Below are 23,491 nucleotides of genomic sequence, written 5' to 3'. Positions count from 1 at the left end.
TGTTTGTTAATATATGTTGAAAATTTAGATCTAGATCAAAGCAAATCACAACTAATTGAATTGAATAAGTCAAAATATATATGTTTTTGAAGAAGCCTAAGAGCATCCGCATTGGGACCTCCTTGATAGCCTCCTTGATAGCCTACTTGATAGTGTTTGTGTTATTGAGTAGGTAGTGCTGCATTGGGGTTCCTTGATAGCCTCCTTGATAATATTAGTTTTGATTTTATGTTTTTCATTTAAATTTAATTGCTCAAATTTAAATAACACAATTTATTACAAATTTAAATTGCATTAATTATAAAATCCTAAATATTACATAAAACTTTAATAAAATAAAAACAATTCCTAAAAATTAACTACTCTGGCCCTAGAGGTCCGAAACGTGCCCAAAGGTGCTCAGTCAAATCATATCGGAGCTGAGCATGTAGTTGTCTATCTCGGAGAAGGCTATCCCTTCGCACATATTCCTCGAAGGCCACCGGCGTTTGTCCAGCACTCTCCGTCGAACCACTGCTAGACGCCCCGTCATCATCTCTCCAGTTGGCAGCCGCTTCACCTTCGTGCTCCACAATCATGTTGTGGAGAATGATGCAACACAACATGATTTCCTTCAAGTGCTCTACGTACCAATTGCGCGCCGGACATCGAATGATTCCCCACCGAGCTTGAAGGACTCCGAAGGCGCGTTCCACATCCTTCCGTGCCGATTCTTGCATCTTCTTGAACCTTGCCTCCTTCGGATTGGTTGCCATTGATGGACTCTTCACGAAGCAACGCCACTCCGGATATATGCCGTCACACAAATAGTAGCCCATCCGGTATTCGCGCTGGTTGGCATGAAAGACCACCGGCGCCGCAGTTCCTCCTAACACGTCGGAGAAGAGAGGAGACTGATTCAGCACATTGATGTCGTTGTTTGAACCAGCGACGCCGAAGAAGGCGTGCCAAATCCACAAATCGAATGAGGCAACGGCCTCCAATATCAAGGTGGGCTCTCCCTGATCCCCGCGTGTGTATGCGCCGTGCCACGCCTTTGGGCAGTTCTTCCACGCCCAATGCATGCAGTCTAAGCTCCCGAGCATCCCGGGAAAACCATGTCTCGCCTCGTGCATTCGGAGTAGGCGTTGCACGTCTGTTGCCGTTGGACGGCGCAGGTAATGGGCTCCAAAAGCCCGTATGACCGCCTTGCAGAACTTCTTTAGGCATAGACGACCGGTTGAGTCTGCCACTTTGAGATACTCATCGAACACATCCGCACTAACCCCGGTGGCTAATTGGCGGATAGCCGACGTGCATTTCTGCAAAGGAGAAAGAGAATCTCGACCGAGTGCATCAGTGGTCATATGAAAGTAAATATCTTCACCTTGAACAGCATCGACGATGCGCAAGAAGAGCTCCTTCTGCATGCGAAATCGACGCCGGAAAAAAGTAGGGCCATACGTTGGATTGTCGACGAAGTAGTCTTGCATAAGACGTACATGGGCCTCTTCACGATCAAGGTGGACGTATGATCGGGGACGTTTCGCACGCGCCGGCTCCGGCGCCGGTTGGGGGTAGTATGATTGAAGCACTTGTTTCTGCAACTCAACCAACTCCATGAACTTTTCAGCGACTTCGTCGGAATCGGGCGAAGAATCATGTTCAGGTGACGACATTTTTGGAAGAACGAATATGATATTTTGCAAGAAAAATTGTAGGAGGAAGAAGGAATGAGTTGTGATGAATGAATTGTAGGTGAATGAGTTGTAGGGAGAAGTATTATTTATAGAGAGAAAAGAAGATAAAAAAAAAAAAAAAAAAAGGAAAATGGAAGAAAGCCGTTGGGAAGAAAAAAAAAAAAAAAAAAAAACAAAAAATTGCAAAACGGTCGAAATTCGAATTTAAAATAATTTTTTTTTTTATGACTGGCGCGTGCAGAGCACGCGCCTACTCGAGGATACTCGATAACTCGAGTACTCCTCGAGGTCCTCCACGCTGCATCGCCCTCCTCGAAGCCAGCCTCCTCCTCGAGTAGCCCATCGAGGACCCGCGATGCGGGTGCTCTAATCATAGTATATTTTATTATAAATAGGGAAGGGCTCTCACATCACCTCTCATTCCAAAATTTCACCCAAAATCGGCAGTAGCGGAAAGATGTACGGATTCAATTCGGCCACTCTCCTCACCGGCGCCGCCCCCTATGCGAAAATCAGGCACTCCTCTCGCCGCTCTCTCGCCGGAATCAGTCAGATTGTTGATCCCCGCAAATTTGAGAGGAAAATGGAGAAAAAGCTGAAGAAGCTTTCGAGTAATGTGGTGATGCTCACGTGCCAATCATCTGCAGATTCTGGCGTATGCAATGTTTATTTGGTCGGAAGCGATCATCTTTGTCGGGTAATTTAATGTTGTTTGTTTGTTTTATATTTATGTCAATTTGAAGCAGTTCATTTTATCCAATTGTATTAATGCTGGGAATCATTTTGCATTGTTGAGATAAGAATTTTTAGTGAATCGCAATTGCTTACTATAATTGTTCTTCAATTTCAGAAATCTTGGGCAGAAGTCAAGGCTGTAGCGAAATTCTTGAAACCAGAGGTGTTTTTCCTTTGAAATTAGAAGCAACAGTGGCTACTGCTATTATTATCCTTTTTTTTTTCTCTAATTAATATAGCGATTATATGCTTTCAGGTTTTTTACCTGGAATTGTGCTCTGATCGAACTGTTGTTCTTACAGGTGAACTACAAAAGGTTGGTCTGTATTTGTATTTATTTTCAATTTGTGTAGAATTAATTGAATTTTGTCATGAAATGAATGGTAGCTCTTATTTGGGTTAATTGAAAAGGTTGGCCTTGTATTGCAGGTTCCGACCATGAGAGAAATGGTCGATATGTGGAAGAAAAATTATCAACCTACTTGGATTCTTTACAAGTGGTTTATTCGCATATGGTATCCTCGTTGGGTTCCATTTAAAGGTGGAGATATGCGCGCGGCAAATGAAGAAGCCAAGAAATACGGCGCCAAGGTTATACTTGGTGATCGACCTGATGATGTGAGCTACTTTTCTTCTTGTGTTTAGCTAGCTCTACTGTTGCCATAGGCTCATAGCCATACTATTTTTGCATGTTTATCGATGTTATTATTGAAGTTTTTTTTGTCGGATCTATATGAAGCTTTCTAAATGTTTGTACACGTATATTCTTTAGCTTACTACAACCAGTTCCTAAGTTTTTCTTTTTTGGTAGATTTCATTGCAGAGATATCGTGCTAGGACGTCTCTTTGGCAAGTGCACACCTATTTATTTGAAGATACCACTTCGTATTATGATATTTGGGAAGATACCTTTGTCCACGAGCGCAACCTGTTTGTGTTCTGATCCAACTATGAATTTCATTCTAATTCTTAATCCTAGGCTTCGTATCATTGTAATATTTGGATGTTTGATTGCTTTCATTCTATATTTGTTGTTTACAGATATATGTCGGCCAAGATATTGGAAGTCGCGCGCAAGCATAAATCAATGGTAGCCGTTGTGGGAAGCTCCCATCTAGAAGGAATACAGAAGAATTGGAAACAACCTGTTGACGTAAAGATGCTATTTCAAATACTCTGATCGTTCCACGTGTAATTTCAAATATATCATTTTGATGTAATTTCATGTTCTTGAATTTAATTTCAGACGGAGCAACTACTTTACGTACCAACAGGGAAGAAAAAAGTTGCATCCATTGGAGCAGCAGTTGCCATAATATATGGCATATATCTCTACATGAAGAATTAGCACTCTGCATTCCATGAGCCCAATCGAGACCAAGTGACAGATGTTGCAACAATGATGTCCTGATGATGTAATTAGTGTACTTCATGTTGTTAGTCAATAGTTAAAGGTGAGCGAATTTTTTATTAGTGAGCTGGTTTAACCTTGACAATGGAATTAATTTTGATTTAATTCAAAATTTGGTTGAAATTTAATTAATTGTCAAATTTGAGGTTAATTTGATCAAGCCCGAGAGTATCGGCTTGAGTTGTAAATTCATACACGAGGGATGCGACGATTGGGAATAGACTTAGCCTTTTCTCGAAGAGCTCGATTGACATTTCACACAAGTAGGGCGGAGAACTTTTAACACAGTATGGTAAATCCGACACGACCATGTACGGATCAAATTGGTTAATTTTATCGTACACAATATGGTAAATCTGACACGAACATGTACGGATTAAAATGGTTAATATCAAATCTTATCATGTTCGTGTTGTTATTGGATCAACTTATTGTGTCTGGTAACGAGTCACATATTAATTAATATAGATATATAGTACTCCCTCCGTCCCACTGTAAGTGAGACTTTTTTTTTTTGGCACAGGAATTAAGAAATGTGTATTTTGTGTGTAGGTGAAATAGTGAAAAGGTGTTTAAAGGGAAAAACTTTTATCCAAAAAGGAAAGAGTCTCACTTATAGTGGGACGCCCAAAATAGAAAGAGTCTCACATACAGTGGGATGGAGGGAGTATAATACTTCCTCCGCCCCGCCGAGCTAGAGGCGTTTCTTTTGGGCATGGGAATTAAGGAATTGTTGTTTAGTTATGGGATAATTGTAGTTTGTGGCCTTAACTTTGGAGTTATTTGTAAAAATGGCCCGAACTTTTATAAATATAAAAAAATAGCATGAACTTTGAAATCATTTATATAAATGGCCCGAACTTTAAAAAAATTTTAAAAAAAAGGTTAATAGTGTTTTATGTCGCGAACTTTCAACGTTGTCCACAAAATGACCCGAACTTCCATTTTCCCCTAAAAAACCCCGAACTTCCAATTTTTTCCACAAAATGTCCTGCTATACAAAATTTGTCGATAAAAGGATGAATTATCTCGCGAAAGAAATATTTTGGGAACCGTCATTGTTGAAAAATCATATTAGGAACCAATTTCAGCATAAGAGTTTAGTAATGTAGGTGTAGCATAGTCACTAAGTCACATTAGACCAAACCCAGGAATTTCAATTTGGGGGTGTAACGTGGGCCGAAAATTCGAACAGGGATTGCGGCAAGAAGATTTCAATCTGGAGTAAAAGTGAATGTTCACGTAGAGAAGACAAGTTTTTTATTAAGAATTCTAAAAAAAAATATCACAAACACAAACAAATTCACAAATCAAATAAGCAAAAATACGATCTACAAATGAGTTGGAGATTTTATAAAAGGGTTAAATGCATGTAAATTCACCAACTTTAGTCAAATTCCATGATCTTTCAAATTTTCAATTTTATACACCAACTTTGGGATTCTGTTCAATTTTAACAACGAATTCATCTCCGCTAATCTAATAGCACACGTAATTCACTGACGTTAGTGACGTGTAAGCTCACTACCCTTTATCTTCCAACCTATCAGTCTTCTCATCTGTTTTGGAGAGGATAGTGAGCTTATCCAAGATGCCACGTGTGTTTTTAAATCGCCAAAAATGAACTCGTTTTTAAAATGGAACATGGTACCAAAGTTGGTGTATAAAAATGAATTTTTGAAAGTTCGTGTTAAAAATGAATTTTGACTAAAGTTCGTGAATTTAGATGCATTTAACCCTTTATAAAATAAACATATGAGAATTAATTTAGATGATGGAAGTGCAGTAATTGTTCGCTAATATTTTCACCACGCCGCAAGTATACGGGTAGTTGTAATATATGGAAGCAAGGTCGTATCCCACAAGGATTAGTAGTTCAATCTAGTGATTATCCTAATTCATTTTACTCGGCTATTTAGACTAAACGATTGAGTGATTGGTTTGATTATCTAACTAAATACTTAACAAGTGCAAAGACAAATAAAAATCAAATAAGCAAAGTGGATAAATAAGATGATTAAGGCGATTTAGGGACTAGGCATCGATGATTAAGAAAAGGACTTCAATTATAACTCAATACTAATCTTGACGAACCTAATTATCTAGAGTGATCTCCCAACTGGTTTTAGCCCCCTCCCGGACGACTAAAACGGTAGATTACGGGTCATAGTTGCCGTCCCCGGTCAACTTCTAACCTATAACTCCCAAAAGCACACAAAGATCGACATACTCTCACCCAACTCTCAACCTCCCGGTTATCGAATTGATATGTTTCAAACACCTTATCTATTGCAATTATCCTCTCCCAATTCAAAGTGCAAATTAGAAATGCATAGAATGTGGCCAACAATCCATACAAGAAATAAATCAAGGGTTTGAAAAGATAATGTGCAAATGAACAAACAAGATTTATATTGAGCATAAATAATCAATCCATTACAATAATCATCTAGCCTAATCCCCAAATCAAAGAGAAATTTAGCCTAACATGTTCAAACACAATAAATCAAAGTTTAAGGTGTACATAATGAAAGAGAGAGTAAGAAATGACAAATCCTATTAATGAGCTTCTTCTTCCTTCTCTTCACTTCAATGGTCTTCAATGGTAGATGGGTGTGTTAATGGAGGCTAGGGTTTAGTGTGTGGAGTGTTGGGGAAGATGAGTAGTGGAGAAGAAGAAGAATAATGAGAGAAAAAGGGGGAAAATGGGGTTTAAGGGCTGAAAAAACGCGACTCCGCTCTTTTCCCGCGGTCACGGCCCGCGCCCGTGGTGCTCAAACGTGGGCGAAAATCAGGTAACCCGCGGTCCCGCCCCGCGGCCGCGGGTGGTGACCGTGGGGGGACCCGCGGTCCCGCCCCGTGGCCGCGGGTGGTGACCGCGGGACATCCCTGGAATTGAGCACTTAGCCCGCGGTCCCACCCCGCGGCCGCGGGTGGTGACCGCGGGCGATACCTTCCCCACGACGCGTGCCCGCGGCCGCGGCCTCTGTGCGCGGCTGACTTTGTCGGCCTCGTTCTCCCTCGTCCGAGCTCCGATTCGGGCGCCGTTCACGCTCATGGATTCCTCTCGAGACGTACTTCAATCCTATGCTCTCACAATTCTCCAATCAACTCTTGATTTGCCCTGAAAATACTCAAAAACTATACCAAGCAATCAAAACTTCATAAATACTAAATATTCGGGCACAAACAAGCATTCACAAGCAAAACATGAAGGGAAATGACAACAAAACATGTGGAATTGAGGTACGAAAACCATGTTTGTCAACCCCCCAAACTTAAAGTGTTGTTTGTCCCCAAACGACGAAGAGAAGAGAAATAAAAGTAAACAAACATGTAAGCATGAATTGGTGTCATTTCCCTTCATGTTTTGCTTGTGAATGCTTGTTTGTGCCCGAATATTTAGTATTTATGAAGTTTTGATTGCTTGGTATAGTTTTTGAGTATTTTCAGGGCAAATCAAGAGTTGATTGGAGAATTGTGAGAGCATAGGATTGAAGTACGTCTCGAGAGGAATCCATGAGCGTGAACGACGCCAAAAACTTGTTCGCTAATATTTTCACCACGCCGCAAGTATACGGGTAGTTGTAATATATGGAAGCAAGGTCGTATCCCACAAGGATTAGTAGTTCAATCTAGTGATTATCCTAATTCATTTTACTCGGCTATTTAGACTAAACGATTGAGTGATTGGTTTGATTATCTAACTAAATACTTAACAAGTGCAAAGACAAATAAAAATCAAATAAGCAAAGTGGATAAATAAGATGATTAAGGCGATTTAGGGACTAGGCATCGATGATTAAGAAAAGGACTTCAATTATAACTCAATACTAATCTTGACGAACCTAATTATCTAGAGTGATCTCCCAACTGGTTTTAGCCCCCTCCCGGACGACTAAAACGGTAGATTACGGGTCATAGTTGCCGTCCCCGGTCAACTTCTAACCTATAACTCCCAAAAGCACACAAAGATCGACATACTCTCACCCAACTCTCAACCTCCCGGTTATCGAATTGATATGTTTCAAACACCTTATCTATTGCAATTATCCTCTCCCAATTCAAAGTGCAAATTAGAAATGCATAGAATGTGGCCAACAATCATATATTACAACTACCCGTATACTTGCGGCGTGGTGAAAATATTAGCGAACAAGTTCGTATCCCACAAGGATTAGTAGTTCAATCTAGTGATTATCCTAATTCATTTTACTCGGCTATTTAGACTAAACGATTGAGTGATTGGTTTGATTATCTAACTAAATACTTAACAAGTGCAAAGACAAATAAAAATCAAATAAGCAAAGTGGATAAATAAGATGATTAAGGCGATTTAGGGACTAGGCATCGATGATTAAGAAAAGGACTTCAATTATAACTCAATACTAATCTTGACGAACCTAATTATCTAGAGTGATCTCCCAACTGGTTTTAGCCCCCTCCCGGACGACTAAAACGGTAGATTACGGGTCATAGTTGCCGTCCCCGGTCAACTTCTAACCTATAACTCCCAAAAGCACACAAAGATCGACATACTCTCACCCAACTCTCAACCTCCCGGTTATCGAATTGATATGTTTCAAACACCTTATCTATTGCAATTATCCTCTCCCAATTCAAAGTGCAAATTAGAAATGCATAGAATGTGGCCAACAATCCATACAAGAAATAAATCAAGGGTTTGAAAAGATAATGTGCAAATGAACAAACAAGATTTATATTGAGCATAAATAATCAATCCATTACAATAATCATCTAGCCTAATCCCCAAATCAAAGAGAAATTTAGCCTAACATGTTCAAACACAATAAATCAAAGTTTAAGGTGTACATAATGAAAGAGAGAGTAAGAAATGACAAATCCTATTAATGAGCTTCTTCTTCCTTCTCTTCACTTCAATGGTCTTCAATGGTAGATGGGTGTGTTAATGGAGGCTAGGGTTTAGTGTGTGGAGTGTTGGGGAAGATGAGTAGTGGAGAAGAAGAAGAATAATGAGAGAAAAAGGGGGAAAATGGGGTTTAAGGGCTGAAAAAACGCGACTCCGCTCTTTTCCCGCGGTCACGGCCCGCGCCCGTGGTGCTCAAACGTGGGCGAAAATCAGGTAACCCGCGGTCCCGCCCCGCGGCCGCGGGTGGTGACCGTGGGGGGACCCGCGGTCCCGCCCCGCGGCCGCGGGTGGTGACCGCGGGACATCCCTGGAATTGAGCACTTAGCCCGCGGTCCCACCCCGCGGCCGCGGGTGGTGACCGCGGGCGATACCTTCCCCACGACGCGTGCCCGCGGCCGCGGCCTCTGTGCGCGGCTGACTTTGTCGGCCTCGTTCTCCCTCGTCCGAGCTCCGATTCGGGCGCCGTTCACGCTCATGGATTCCTCTCGAGACGTACTTCAATCCTATGCTCTCACAATTCTCCAATCAACTCTTGATTTGCCCTGAAAATACTCAAAAACTATACCAAGCAATCAAAACTTCATAAATACTAAATATTCGGGCACAAACAAGCATTCACAAGCAAAACATGAAGGGAAATGACAACAAAACATGTGGAATTGAGGTACGAAAACCATGTTTGTCAGTAATACCTTTCAATTGGATGGAGGAGCTCACTACAAGAAAAACGCTCATAGATGACGATTTTTAGCCATCATCTATGCCCACTACGAACTGTCAAGTATAATAGTGTCATGTATACCCCTAGTATAGATAACATTTATTAACTGTCGAGTATACTTACTTTTTTTCAACGGTTATATATGTATAGTTGACGGTTTGCAACCGTCAAGTATTATATAATACATGATACTCATAATATTTTTTCTTGACGCTTTCTGACTGTCATGTATACCATAGAACATGACGATTCTTGGTATTATATGTAGACTATCATGACGTTTATACAAATATACTTGACAGTTGACACTTTTGAACTGTCATATAAGTGGGTATACATTACGTTTTGTAATGTTTGACGAAAAATGTGGCGCTGCAGTAGCAATAAGATTGAACGACAAATAGATTCAAGTGAAGAGAAGATATTTTCTTTCTCACTGACTCTCGCTCACCTCTATGTTTATCTCTCTGTTTTTTTTCACTTACGCTTTCACCTCTTCGGTCGCTGGAAACATCTTGGTAGTAGAATTGTACAAATAACACTATTATGTTCTACAAATAACACCATTATGTTCTATAATTAACACTATTATGTTCTATAAATGACACTAACACTATAGGAAAATGACACTAGCACCATCATGTTATGTAAATAATACTATCGTGCTCTACAAATAACACTATATAGAAATGACACTAATACTATTATAAATAATAAAAATCATTTGTACTATAAATTGAACTTTACTCTCATCACACTCAAGGGGTATCATCTTATTAATGTAGTTAGTGTAATTTTTTAAGAAAAATAGTAGTATCATTAAATGACACCTTTAATATATTAAAATTATATTTTTAAAAGAACAAAGAACAAAAAAAAAAAAAAAAAACTGAAAAAAAAGAAATAAATTGAAAACTGAAAAGAACAAAAAAGAAATTAAAAGAAAAGAACGAAAAAAAAAACAAGAATTTATATTTGAATGACACTTTTAATTATGTATAAGGATACTATTTTTCTTAATAAATAACACTAAAACTATTTGGAAACGACACTAATACTATTTTGTGGAAATGACACTATCTCGAAATAACACCAACACTTTATGAAAATTACACTGACACTATCATATTATATAACTGACACTAATACTATCTTGAAATAACATTAACACTTTATGGAAATAACACTAACACTATCATGTTATATAACTGACATTTTTGTTTGGTACAAAATAACACTAACACTTTCTCTAAATGACACTACAAGATTTCGAAATGTAACTTTAAGATTTCAAAATGACACTACAAGATTTCGAAATGAAACTTTAAGATTTCAAATGACACTACAAGAAGTTGAATGACACTATGCATTTTCAATGACGCTATGATATTTCGAAATAACACTATAAGATTTCAAATGAAACTATGTCATTTTGAAATGAAACTTTAACATTTCCAATGACGCTATAAGATTTCAAAAGACACTATGATATTTTGAATGACACTACATTAAGAATTCAAATGACACTACAAAATTTCGAAATAACACTACAAGATTTCAAATGACACTTTAAGAATTCAAATGACATTTTAACAAGACATTTTTAATATAGTATCTAAAAATTACATTATTTTTCTTAGTGAATGCCACTATTTTTATTAATAAATAACGCTATATGCATTAATAAATAATATTATATTTATATTTAAAATGTCACTATCATATTATATAAATAACACCATATAGTTCTACAAATAATAGTATAAGAAAATGACATTATCATGTGTTGGGAACCTTGTGGAATATCCTAACCCTTGTTTTGATGATACCAAAATTCATACGTCTTAAATGTAATAGACTAGAATCGTTTTGAACTCAAGTGTTAGAGTTCGTTTCTAGTTTAGTTGCGGTGTCGAAGACTGAAGACTGAAGAATGAAGACTGAAGACTGGAGTTACCAACTGAAGTATCAGTTGAAGAATCAGTTGAAGACTGATTATTTAATGCGCGCCATAGACTGATACTAAAGTCAAGTATCAGTTGAACATTCCTCCTAGGACTGATCTTCCAATGTTCAGAAGAAGCCACGTACGCTCAAGTACAGCCGCATTAAATGCAGAGATATCTCAATATCTTATCTCTGCAGAGGTCATTCCTATCTGGTGGCTACTTTTCAGAGATGTCACATCTCATGTCCTTCAAAGAGAGCCGTTTCCACACAGACAAGGAACTTCGAAGATTGAAGCCTCAGCCCAAATTCGAATTGCTCTCCAACGGAAGAAATCTTGAGGACGATTTACGCCAACGGATCTATTCAAGAGTTCTCCTACAAATAGCGCTCGAGGATCACTTCAATCTTCACCGATTCAACAACATAAGCTGAAGCTCTGCCGAAATAGCTACTCAGCCTAAAGCTTAACCGCTCAAAGCTTGAATCGAAGAAGAGAATTCCAAAGCCAAAATCAGTCACTGCTGATTACATATATTCTCTTAGACCCTAGGCATATATTCTGTGTACCCAGAAGCCAAAGGTCAAACTTGCTTCAAAGAACTTGTTCTTTGTAAGTATAGTTGGCACTCGTTTAAACCTCTCCCCCATAAGAGTGTTTGAGTGACTCGGAGATTCAGGAAGGTACTCTGAACTCTGAAAGGGAAGTCTGAGCACGAGGTGTGCTTAGCAGGGAAACCCTACGCGAGTTGTGTAGGTGCTGAAATCCTATACGAGGTGTGTAGGTGGGGAAACCCTACGCGAGGTGTGTAGGTGCTGAAGAGAGTTTATCTTCAGTTTACGGTTTGCAGTGCACCAGGCAAGCACTTGCGGAGTGGATTGTTGGTCTGATCAACCAGCCGTGGATGTAGGAAAGAGTTTTTCCGAACCACCTAAAAGTCTCTGTGTTATTTACAGCTTTCAGTTTTACTTTCATAACTGTGCTATTTCAATTGATAAAACTGAACACTGACTAACAGCTAGAGAAACCCTAATCCAACTATCTGCTCCACCGAGGCTATTCGAAACTAAGTTTAATTTCCGCTGCGTATGATATCAATCTGACTCACTATCCTCTGATAGTAAGGAAGAGAGATATCATCTTTATCTTTGCAAACACGACTGAAGCCCTTACGTGGATCAGTTAAGTTCTAGTGACTTAACTGATAACTCTTTACTGAAGAGCTTTCAGTATCAGTCGTCAACCCTGTTGGTCAAAAGTAATTTCGGTTAAACAGGTGTCTGGTTTGCATGAAAAGTTTCTTTTCTATCTCTGACTGAGATCCCTCTGATTGAGGTTGGTAGATAGATATAAAATAGCCTATAGTTGTATTCCCCCCATACACCTATTCGAGACCCCCCGGACCTAACATCATGTTATATAAATGACACTATTAAAGTTATACAAATGACACTAGATGGAAACGACACCATCATGTTATATAAATAACACTATTATGTTATAAAAATGACATTATTATGTTATAAAAATAACACTAACACTATTATAAATGACAATTTTTTTATATATAAGTAACACTTTTACTATAGGTAAATAACATTATTTTTCTTATTAAATGATATTTTTTATATATTTAAAAATGACACTATTTTTATTAGAAAATAACACTATATGTAATAACAAATAATACTACATTTATATTTAAATGACACTTTTAATTTATCTAAATAGCATTATTTTATTAGTAAATAATACTTTTAATATATTTAAATGACACTGTTTTTCTTAGTAAACGACACTTTTAATATATTTAAAAATACACTTAGTAAGAGGGCGTGGCCCAACATAATTAAAAGGCCTAAGCCCAACAACCCAAGCCCAACCTTAAATCTAACCCTCCTTCTTCCTCCACACACACAGTTCACTCACACACTCGCCCAAAATCGGCAGTAGAGGAGAGATGTACGGATTCAATTCGGCCAACAGCCTTGTCACTCTCCTCACCGGCGCCGCCCCCTATGCGAAAATCAGGCATTCCTCTCGCCGCTCTCTCGCCGGAATCAGTCAGATTGTTGATCCCCGCAAATGTGAGAGGAAAATGGAGAAAAAGCTGAAGAAGCTCTCGAGTAATGTGGTGATGCTCACGTGCCAATCATCTGCGGATTCTGGCGTATGCAATGTTTATTTGGTCGGAACCAATCATGTTTGTCGGGTAATTTAATGTTATTTATTTTGTTTTATATTTGTGTCAATTTGAAGCAGCTCATTTTTTCCAATTGTGTGTCTTCTTGCATTGTTGAGATAATTGTTCTTCAATTTCAGAAATCTTGGGCAGAAGTTAAGGCCGTGGGGAAATTCTTGAAACCAGAGGTGTTTTTCCTTTGAAATTAGAAGCAACAGTGGCTACTGCTATTATTATCCTTTTTTCTCTCTCTAATTAATATGGCAATTTTATGCTTTCAGGTTTTTTTCCTGGAATTGTGCTCTACTAGCACAGAAATTCTTACACTTGAAATACCAAAGGTTGGTCCGTATTTGTATTTGTATTTATATTTGTATTCAATATTTGAAGAATTAATTGAAAAGGTCAAGGTTGGCCGGCCTTGTTTTGCAGGCTCCGACAATGAGAGAAATGGTCGATATGTGGAAGAAAAATTATCAACCTTCTTGGATTCTTTACATGTGGTTTATTCGCAAGTGGTATTCTTGGGGCGTTCCATCTAAAGGTGGAGAATTTCGCGCGGCAAATGAAGAAGCCAAGAAATATGGCGCCAAGGTTATACTTGGTGATCGACCTCAAGAGGTGTGCTACTTTTCTTCTTGTGTTTACGAGTGGTATAAAGTAACACGAGGTATATAGCCATACTACTTTTGCTTGTTTATCGATGTTATTATTTTTAAAGTTTTTTTTTGTCGGATCTATCTGAAGTTTTCTACACGTATATTCATTAGCTTACTGCAACCAGTTCCTAAGTTTTTCTGTTTTGGTAGATAACATTGCAGAGATATCGTGCTAGGACGTCTCTTTGGCAAGCGCACAGCTGGTTATATAAAGGAACCACTTTGCGTTCTGATATTTGGGAGGAAATCTTTAGGGATGAGCGCGACCTGTTTGTGTTCTGATCCAACTATGAATTTCATTCTAATTCTTAATCCCGGGCTTCGTATCATTGTAATATTTGCATGTTTGATTGCTTTCATTCTATATTTGTTGTTTACAGATATATGTCGGCCAAGATACTGGAAGTCGCGCGCAAGCATAGATCAATGGTAGTCGTTGTGGGAAGAGGCCATCTAGAAGGAATCCAGAAGAATTGGAAAAAACCTGTTGATGTAAAGATGTTATTTCAAATTTTCTGATCGTTTCCATGTGTAATTTCAAATATATCGTCTTGATGTAACTTCATGTTCTTGAATTTAATTTCAGATGGAGCAACTTCTTTACATACCAACGGGGAAGAAAAAAGTTGCGTCCATTGGAGTAGCAGTTGCCATTATTTATGGTATTTATCTCTCCATGAAGAATTAGCATTCCGCATTCCATGAGCCTAGTCGAGCCCACGTGAGAGATGTTACAACAATGATGTAATTAGTGTACTTAATTTTGTTCGGCAATAGTGAAGGGTTAGTGATTTTTTATTAGTGAGCTGGTTTAGCCCTGACAATGGAACTAATTTTGATTTAATTCACAAGTTTAAATTTATTTAATTATCAAATTTCAGCTAATTTGATCAAGCCCGAAAGTATCGACTTGAATTGTAAATTCATACACAAGGGATGCGACGATTGGGAATAGACTTAGAGAGTGTTTGGCTGAGCTTATAAACTCTTTAAAACAGCTTATATTGTTTAGGAGCTTATAAGCTCAAGTGTTAAGCACAATAAACTCATAAAGAGCTTATAAGCAGGGGCGGATCCAAGATTTATCGATAGGGGGGCTGAACTCGAATGTATTGAATGGGGGTTCGGGGTGGTAGCCTCCGAGCCAATTTTTTCGGGCAGTCTGTACAATTCATTTTTATGTGTAAGTAGAATTTTAATGAACTTAGGATTAGAATTCAATCACCAACTATAATAAATAATTATTCTCATTCTATTGATTCAATAACATATACTAACGCCACCCCTACGAATTGTACCATTATAGTTGAAAGAATATAAAAAACTACATCTATATATATTTAAAAAAAAAATTAATTTATCTTTACAAGAATAAATTAATTTTTATTTTTATGTTGAAAGATTTTTTTTTTTTTTTCTAAAAGTTGGATTGGGCTAAAATTAAACTATGTAGATATTGGACTAAATGTATTTAATATATATAGGACAAAATTTTGGGGTTGCACTGGGCTGGAGCCCGGTGCAGCCCCTATATAGATCCGTCACTGCTTATAAGTTTTCCAAAAAATAAGTTCATTTACCCCAATTTATTTTCTCATTACCTTATAACCTAATCTCTTTTTACAAAAATAACTCAATATAAAAAAGAACCTAAGTCCAAAAAGCTGATATATATTCCTTTGATATGAGGTGTTATTTATAAGCCCCCTAAGCATGAAGAATACAACAGAAAAAATATCTCAACAAAAAATCAAAAATCCTAATTTGAATCAGTAGACTTGACTTCATTCAACACTCCCCTTGATTCATAATTGCATACTCTAAGCTGAGTTATGAACTTTGACGTGCCTCTCCAAAGGCAGCGACTTGGTGAAGAAGTATGCTAGTTGCTCATGAGTGTTGCAAAACTTCAAAGCAATGGAACCATGAGCAACCAAGTCTCTTATAAAATGAAACCTTATATCGATGTTCTTCGTTCTTCCGTGCATGACTGGATTCTTCGTGATAGCAATAGCTGATCGATTGTCGCAGAAAATTTCAGTTGCCTCTTTTTGTTCTTGATCTAGATCAGCCAATAGCCTCCAAAGCCACATTGCTTGACACGCCGAAGAAGTGGCAGCCATGTGCTTTGCTTACACCGTCGAAAGTGCAGTCACTGCTTATTTCTTTCACAATCTCCATGTCACTACTCCTGACCCAAATTTAAAGACGAATCCAGAGGTACTTTGCCTATCATCCTCCGAGCCTGCCCAAATATTTTTGCAAAATTATTTATCTTCATTCTCCAAATATTTTCGTATTATTCATTTTTATTTATTTAAATTATATCTTATCCCATATTAATTTTAAATGAGATTTCACCAAATGAAAATCAATATAAAAAGATTTTTGTACTCTCTCAGCCCAAAAAACACATTTATTTGATAAATTTAAAATTTATATAATTAAATTTATATAATTTGAATTTCATTGTCAATTTATCTCGATTGGATTTATTTTCTTAAATAAAAAATTTTACAGCATATATCCATGAAAATTGTAGTGTGGTTTGAAGGACACAAGTTTTAATAAATAGTTGACAGATTGATATCAAGTGTAGAAGGGCCCATTAAAATTGAGTGGATAAAGTGACCCACCAAAGTTGAGTTAATGTATTAAATGATTGAATTGTTTTATTTATTTTTATATAAATATTGAGTGTGAATGAGTTTTAAAATATAAAAACTAATCTTATGTAAAATTGACTGAATCCGTGATAATCTCGGAGAAGTTAATCACGTTCTTTTAAATTTGAGAAGACCATCACACTTTTTTAAATTATACTCCCTCCGTCCGCCAAAAGTGTACCATTTTTACTATATTTGGCGTCCGCAAAGAGTATACCACTTTCCTTTTTTGGAAATGGTCCCACCATCCACTTTAATATTTTATCCTTACAAACACTCTTTATTTACAAAAAAACCAATCCAAATTCAATTTCAACCACACATCTCATAAAGTGGTGGGACCCTTTCTCCACTACATCAAAATCATTACCAATTTTATTAAATCCCGTGCCTAGCCAAAGTGGTACACTTTTGGCGGACGGAGGGAGTATTAAAAAATATGGCGCTAAAGTTTTACCGTTAAACTGCTTAAAGAACTTCCTAGGAGGGAGTGACACGTGTTTTAAGAAAAATATTATTGAGTGTATTAAAAGTGGAGAAAAAATTGTTGAGTGTATTGAAAGTGGTGAAAAAGTATTATAATTAATATTGAGAGTTGTGAAAAAGTGAAAGTAAGAGTAATTATAAGTGGTGGAGTATAGTCCAAAAATAAGTAGGAAATTTTTTTGTGGACGTCCCAAAAAAGAAAGATAAGAAGTTCTATCGTGGACGAAGGGAGTATATAGATATATAGATTGAGTTTATAAATAAAACTAATGAAATTACAAATATGCAAATCATTTCATGCTCAATTTATATAATAAGTACTTATATTTACATATACACATAATAATATTATTAGTATTATTATGCAAATTATTCTTTAAAATAATTAATTAATCAAACCCATTTAAGAATCAAATTAATCAATAACTCGGGCTTAAATCTTTAATCCAATTAAAAAGATTGATAAGCCCAATTACAATAAATTAGGCCCAATATATAATTTGATTAAGAGGGTACGGCCCATACTGAATTAAATGTAGCAGCCCAACATAATTAAAAGGCCCAAGCCAAACCCTAAATCTAACACACACAGTTCACTCACACACTCACACAGAATATGTACTAGTTAGTTCATATATGCTGAAAATATAGATCTAGATCAAAGCAATCACACCAAATTGAATTGAATAAGTCAAAATATATATGTTTTTTAAGAAGTGTAATCATATATTTTATTATAAATAGTAAACTTTTATTTAAGTATTATTATTATTTTAAAAGGAGATTGTAAGGAGTAAAATGGGGGCTATGAATAGAAGCATCTGTTTTAAAATCGCATCCCAAATTTAAATGTTGTTTTTTGGAACACATATATTAAGCAGTACTTCTGCACTTCACATGAATTAGTTCGCAGCATGTAAATATTGCTGCCACATTGCTTCAGCGAGGGCATCCCTCTCCGCGCTCCATGCTTGAGACGAATCAATTGTATCAATGAAATCATCTTCGCTGTCATTCGCGTTCTCAAGTTCTTGGAGGAGCAAATCATACTGCTGCTCAACTGGATCAAATGCCATGTTGGACCTAATGAAGTTCTCTAGAAGAACACACGCCATCATTAGCCTAACTTGAACTTTGATCGGGTAATATGTGGTGCTTCGCAGTACGGCCCACTGCATCTTCAGGATTCCGAATGCACGTTCAATAACATTCCTCGCTTTCGCATGTCGTAGATTAATAAACAACTCATCAGCATTTTGTGGCCTTGCACACGTAGGTCCCTACTCCTTCACTGTTGGCGTATCCATTATCCACCAAATAATAATTCCCTAAACAATAGTAATCACAAAGACCAGTTCAGAAAACAAAATTGAAAAAAAAACACAGAATTTCGAATTAGAAACCTACCACGAGGAACTCTAAATCCATGTGGCCTATTAAGTGCATCCCGGAGTACGTGTGAATCAGCCGTTGAGCCTTCCCAACCCGGCAAAGCATAGACAAACTTCACATTGCGATCACAAACTCCTAGCATCCCTTACAAAAATTATACCTGGCCTTGTCAATATTGGGTACTAACACACAAATGTATGTGCCATCTAATGCACCGAGGCATCCCTATAAAGTGGACAAAACAAGCTGTTTTAAGACTAGATAGACTTTTATTACAGATTCTTCATAACATGCGAACATATTGATTTATTAAATTATATAAGGTTTTGTGTTATTATTTTCCATTATTCGTACCTTACATTATTCGGGTACGGGTTGTGGCTTGATCAGTAGAAGTACATGGATCTCCAAAATGGCTTTCAAAACAATATGCATATAATGTGATATTGTTTGCCCCGATCTCCAAGAATCAAAACAGACAATCCTATTCTTCTTGTGATGTGCTAAGATTGATAAGAACATGGTCACTTGTTCTTCGACACTTACATATCTATCGTCCGCCAAAGAGCCTAGTTGTTTTAACAAATTACATAATCGACCAAATGTGTTGCGTTCCATCCTCAGATTCAACATACAATCTACATCACTAACATAATCAATCGGTTCAAGTGCTTTACTTGGTTCGGAATTCGGCCTATCATGCTGTAAGGCGCTGTTTCAGAACTACGTCATTTTCTTTTGCGTGATTTCAACCTAATAATTACTTCTACGATAATGACTAGTTGGTAGTAAAATTGACGCATAACCTCCTCGATCAACCAAGCCACAACTTTCTTGTTTGTTTCTGTGTTTCTCATTGTGCACCAATTTGTAAAATAGAATAAGTGTCTATCAATTATAAGAGCTCACAGCCACAACGAACCTCCATAAAATTACCACAAAGCAGGGATTTGAACACATGGAACAATATACAACTCAATCCAATATATGAAAACAAGGAGCAAAGATGGAGTAATTGAGTTTCATAGAAAATAGAAAAGTATCAGACATCAGTGAGTTCAAAACACCAAAAAAAGAATAGCAAACTCCCATATCCACCGTTTTGATGAAGAGCAAGTATAAATCCAGAAAGCAGAGTATGTAAAATTCAAGTAAAATTCCAAAAAAAGCAACAGACCATTTCAAATCGTTCTACCCATCAAGGCAATAGCTAATATAATAGTTGTTGTATACTATTCTTCGTTGTTGCCTTGCTCAGCAGCACAATTGCTATTGCAGCCAACCCGAAAGAACCTCCAACCTTGTACCTCATAAAACATAGAAACACTCAATCGCAACCCATATATTTCCTCAACAGAACCAGCAAGGTATAGTATGAATAACAGCAAGAATATACGAAATCGATTGGTATAACTCAAATAATGAGGCGCAAACAATGAGTAACCCCAAATCCAGATAAAAAAATTCAGAATGCCCCTAAACCCCAACTCCAGGAAAAAATTTCAGAATGCTCGTTAAGTGATAACAACGTAAAAAATCAAATTCGTGAAATCATTTTGAGAGAAAAATAAAATTCATTTTCACCGGTATAGTCACTGCTCATCTCCAAAAAAAAGTATCATTTTTTCCGCAAGAAACGATACCCATTCATCAGCAAAATATAATCGGAGAAGAGGATAATTACATCCTGTTGGGAACCTTGTAGAATATCCTAATCCTTGTTTTGATGATACCAAAATGCATAGGTCTTAATTGTAATATACTAGAATAGTTTTGAACTCAAGTGTTAGAGTTCGTTTCTAGTTTAGCTTGCGGTTCTGAAGACTGAAGACTGAAGGACGAAGGTCTGAAGACTGAAGACTGAAGATACCAACTGAAGTATCAGTTGAAGAATCAGTTCGGAAACTGATTACTTAATGCGTGCCGCGTGGACTCAGCGGACTGATACTAAAGTCAAGTATCTGTTAAACATTCTTCCTCGGACTGAACTTCCAACGTTCAAAGGAAGCCACATACTCACAAAAGTACAGCCGCATTAAATGCAGAGATCTCAGGATCTCCTTATCTCTGCAGAGGTCATTCCTATTTGGTGGCTACTTTATCAGAGACGTCACATCTCATGTCCTTCAAGAGAGTCGTTTCCACCAAACAAGGAACCTCGAAGATTGAAGCCTCAGCCCAAATTCGAAATGCTCTCCAACGGAAGAAATCTTGAAGACATTCTCCGCCAACGGATCTATTCAAGAGCTCTCCTTTAAATAGCGCTCGAGGATCACTTCAATCTTTACCGATTCAACGACATAAGCTGAAGCTCTGCCAAAATCGCTACTCAGCCTAAAGCTTAACCTCCCCAAAGCTTGAATCGAAGAAGAGAATTCCAAAGCCAAAATCAGTCACTGCTGATTACATACATTCTCTTAGACCTTAGGCAAACCTCTGTTTACCCAGAAGCCAAGGTCAAACTTGCTCTAAAGAACTTGTTCTTTGCAGTATAGTTGGCACCCGTTCAAACCTCCTTTCAGAAAGAAATAGTAGAGTTTTTGAGTGATTCGGAGTTCAGGAAGGTACTCTGACTCTGATAGTCTTAGCGCGGGTTGTGCTAAGCAAGAGAAATCCGGCACGAGTGAAGTGTGGGTACTGAAGAAGCGGTTCCTTCAGTGGTACGGTTGTGTGCACCCGGCAAGCACACGGTTTGGTTTGCAGTGCACCTGTTAAGCACTTGCAGAGTGGATTGTTGGTCTGATCAACCGACCGTGGATGTAGGAAAGGGTTTTTCCGAACCACGTAAAAGTCTCTATTATTTACAGCTTTCAGTTTTACATTCCTACTTGTGTTGTTTCAATTGATAAACTGAATACTGAATAACTGTAAAAAGAAACCTAAGACCAACAACGTGCTCAACCGAGGCTATTGCGAAACTAAGTTTTTTTCCGCTGCGTATGATATCAGTCTGACTGATCTATCTTCTGATAGTCAGGCAGAATGTTATCATCTCTGTTTTTGCAAACTCGACTGAAGCCCTTACGTGCATCAGTTAAGTTCCAGTAACTTAACTGATAACTTCTTACTGAAAAGTCTTCAGTATCAGTCGTCAACCCTGTTTGGTCAAAACTCCTTTCAGTCAACAGGTGTCACAGTTTGCGTGTAAAGTTTTGTTTTGAGCTCTATCTGGAGATCCCTCATTTTGAGGAAAAGAAAAATAGCCTATAGGTGTATTCCCCCCCATACACCTATTCGAGACCCTCCGAACCTAACAATTGGTATCAGAGCAGGTTGTTCGCAAGAACACTCTGTATCTGATTAGGTTCTAATTGAACTAGATCCTATTTCTAAAAGGTCTCGAAAAAGTTTTCTCTTTATGTTTGTGCTTGCTATTTGCTCTATCTGTTGTTATTTGTTCTCTCTTTTTGATGGAGACTAACCACAGCAGATTATCTTCTCTACCTATGTTTAGTATTGAAAAATACGACATATGGAAGTTTCAGCTTGAAAGCTTCCTCACCGCCCAACATTGCCGAATGTGGGAAGTTATCACCAACGGACCAATCACCATCACCGAAACCGTCAAAAGGGTTCCTGTTGATCCACGTCAGGAACCTTACGATGAGGTCCAGCCCAAGCAAAAGGCAGACTTCTCCACCGAAGAAAGGAAGCAAGATGAGCTAGACAACCTCGCCAAAAGCATCATCTCCAGCACCGTTCCCGACAAGCATGTCATGAAGATCATCAAGTGCGGAACTGCAAAGGAGATGTGGGACATTCTTGAAAGAATGTGCGTAGTTCCGAGGAAATCAAGGAGAATAAGCTATTCATAGCTTGCCAAAAGTTCGACTCCTTCCTCATGCTCAAGAATGAATCTGTCGAAGAAATGGAACTCAGATTCAATCAAATCCTGAATGAAGTTCAATCCATTTCTAAAGACAAATACACTCAACGAGAAATCAACTTGAAGATTCTTCGAGCATTGCCACGAGGAGAATGGCAGATCTACTCAGTCGCTCATCAGCATAAGCCTGGATTCAGTCAGCTCCCGACAAACAAGCTTTTCTCTGATCTCATGGCAAATGAGTTCGATCTTCAGAGAAATCTTGGAATCAAGAAGGCTGGAGGATCAGACGAAGATGGTCCATCAACCTCAAGAGGAGCAGCACTGAAAGCTTCAGTGAGAGAAGGCAAGAAACAAATCAAGGAACCAGCGGAACTCAACCCTGAGGACTTCTTCAGTCAATATGCTTTGTTGACTGAAAGATTCAACAAGATGGAGTCCAAATTCCGTAAGTACAGAAAGTTCCACAAGCAGCACTACAAAGGAAAGGAAAGAGAAAGCAACTCCAGACATTCCACTGATTGAAGCGGAGAAAGAAAGTCAGCCGCTTACGACATCAAAGACATGGAATGCTTTGGATGTAGAAAGAAAGGGCACTTTCGAAATGAATGCCCTGAACTGACTCAATCTGAAGCAGATATGGGTTCCAAAGGGAACTCGAGCTAACATTGAAGGACCCAAATCTTGATTGGGTACCTGAAGTAACTCTTCCTTGCAGGTCAAAATCAGGAAACATAAAAAGAAAGAATAAGTTAAAGCTTCAATCAGAACATGGTATCTGGATAGCGGCTGCTCGAAGCACATGACGGGCTACAAAGAATATCTATCTCAATATGTTGAGAAAGCTGGATCCAAAGTTACATTCGGAGACAACTCAATCGGAGAAACAAAAGGC

General features: G+C 37.9%; 2 protein-coding genes across 2 annotated transcripts; both read left to right on the top strand.

The window, feature by feature from the left end:
- The first annotated feature begins 2,051 nt into the window (after positions 1–2,051).
- On the top strand, positions 2,052–3,953 carry LOC131003955 (uncharacterized). Its single transcript, XM_057930528.1, has 7 exons — positions 2,052–2,376; positions 2,530–2,577; positions 2,671–2,730; positions 2,844–3,032; positions 3,226–3,344; positions 3,456–3,567; positions 3,661–3,953. Exons 1-7 carry the CDS (start codon positions 2,137–2,139, stop codon positions 3,760–3,762), a joined length of 870 nt encoding a protein of 289 aa, XP_057786511.1. The 5' UTR covers positions 2,052–2,136; the 3' UTR covers positions 3,763–3,953.
- A 9,344-nt stretch (positions 3,954–13,297) lies between these two features.
- Positions 13,298–15,070, top strand: LOC131003953 (uncharacterized). Its single transcript, XM_057930524.1, has 7 exons — positions 13,298–13,597; positions 13,708–13,755; positions 13,849–13,908; positions 14,000–14,188; positions 14,377–14,495; positions 14,607–14,718; positions 14,813–15,070. Exons 1-7 carry the CDS (start codon positions 13,346–13,348, stop codon positions 14,912–14,914), a joined length of 882 nt encoding a protein of 293 aa, XP_057786507.1. The 5' UTR covers positions 13,298–13,345; the 3' UTR covers positions 14,915–15,070.
- The last annotated feature ends 8,421 nt before the right edge of the window (positions 15,071–23,491 follow it).

Source organism: Salvia miltiorrhiza, unplaced genomic scaffold (assembly GCF_028751815.1).
Source record: "Salvia miltiorrhiza cultivar Shanhuang (shh) unplaced genomic scaffold, IMPLAD_Smil_shh original_scaffold_302, whole genome shotgun sequence".
Taxonomy (NCBI): domain Eukaryota; kingdom Viridiplantae; phylum Streptophyta; class Magnoliopsida; order Lamiales; family Lamiaceae; genus Salvia; species Salvia miltiorrhiza.
The sequence above is the reverse complement of the archived record's forward strand: the minus strand, read 5'-3'. Positions and strand labels throughout refer to the sequence as shown.

Bases quoted from the DNA above. Each gene is read 5' to 3' on its own strand.
- LOC131003955 (XM_057930528.1), top strand. From the start codon at position 2,137: ATGTACGGATTCAATTCGGCCACTCTCCTCACCGGCGCCGCCCCCTAT. The intron at 3,033-3,225 runs GTGAGCTACTTT...CTTTTTTGGTAG, and splicing joins TTGGTGATCGACCTGATGAT to ATTTCATTGCAGAGATATCG. The intron at 3,568-3,660 runs GTAAAGATGCTA...ATTTAATTTCAG, and splicing joins ATTGGAAACAACCTGTTGAC to ACGGAGCAACTACTTTACGT.
- LOC131003953 (XM_057930524.1), top strand. From the start codon at position 13,346: ATGTACGGATTCAATTCGGCCAACAGCCTTGTCACTCTCCTCACCGGC. The intron at 13,756-13,848 runs GTGTTTTTCCTT...TTATGCTTTCAG, and splicing joins GGAAATTCTTGAAACCAGAG to GTTTTTTTCCTGGAATTGTG. The intron at 14,189-14,376 runs GTGTGCTACTTT...CTGTTTTGGTAG, and splicing joins TTGGTGATCGACCTCAAGAG to ATAACATTGCAGAGATATCG.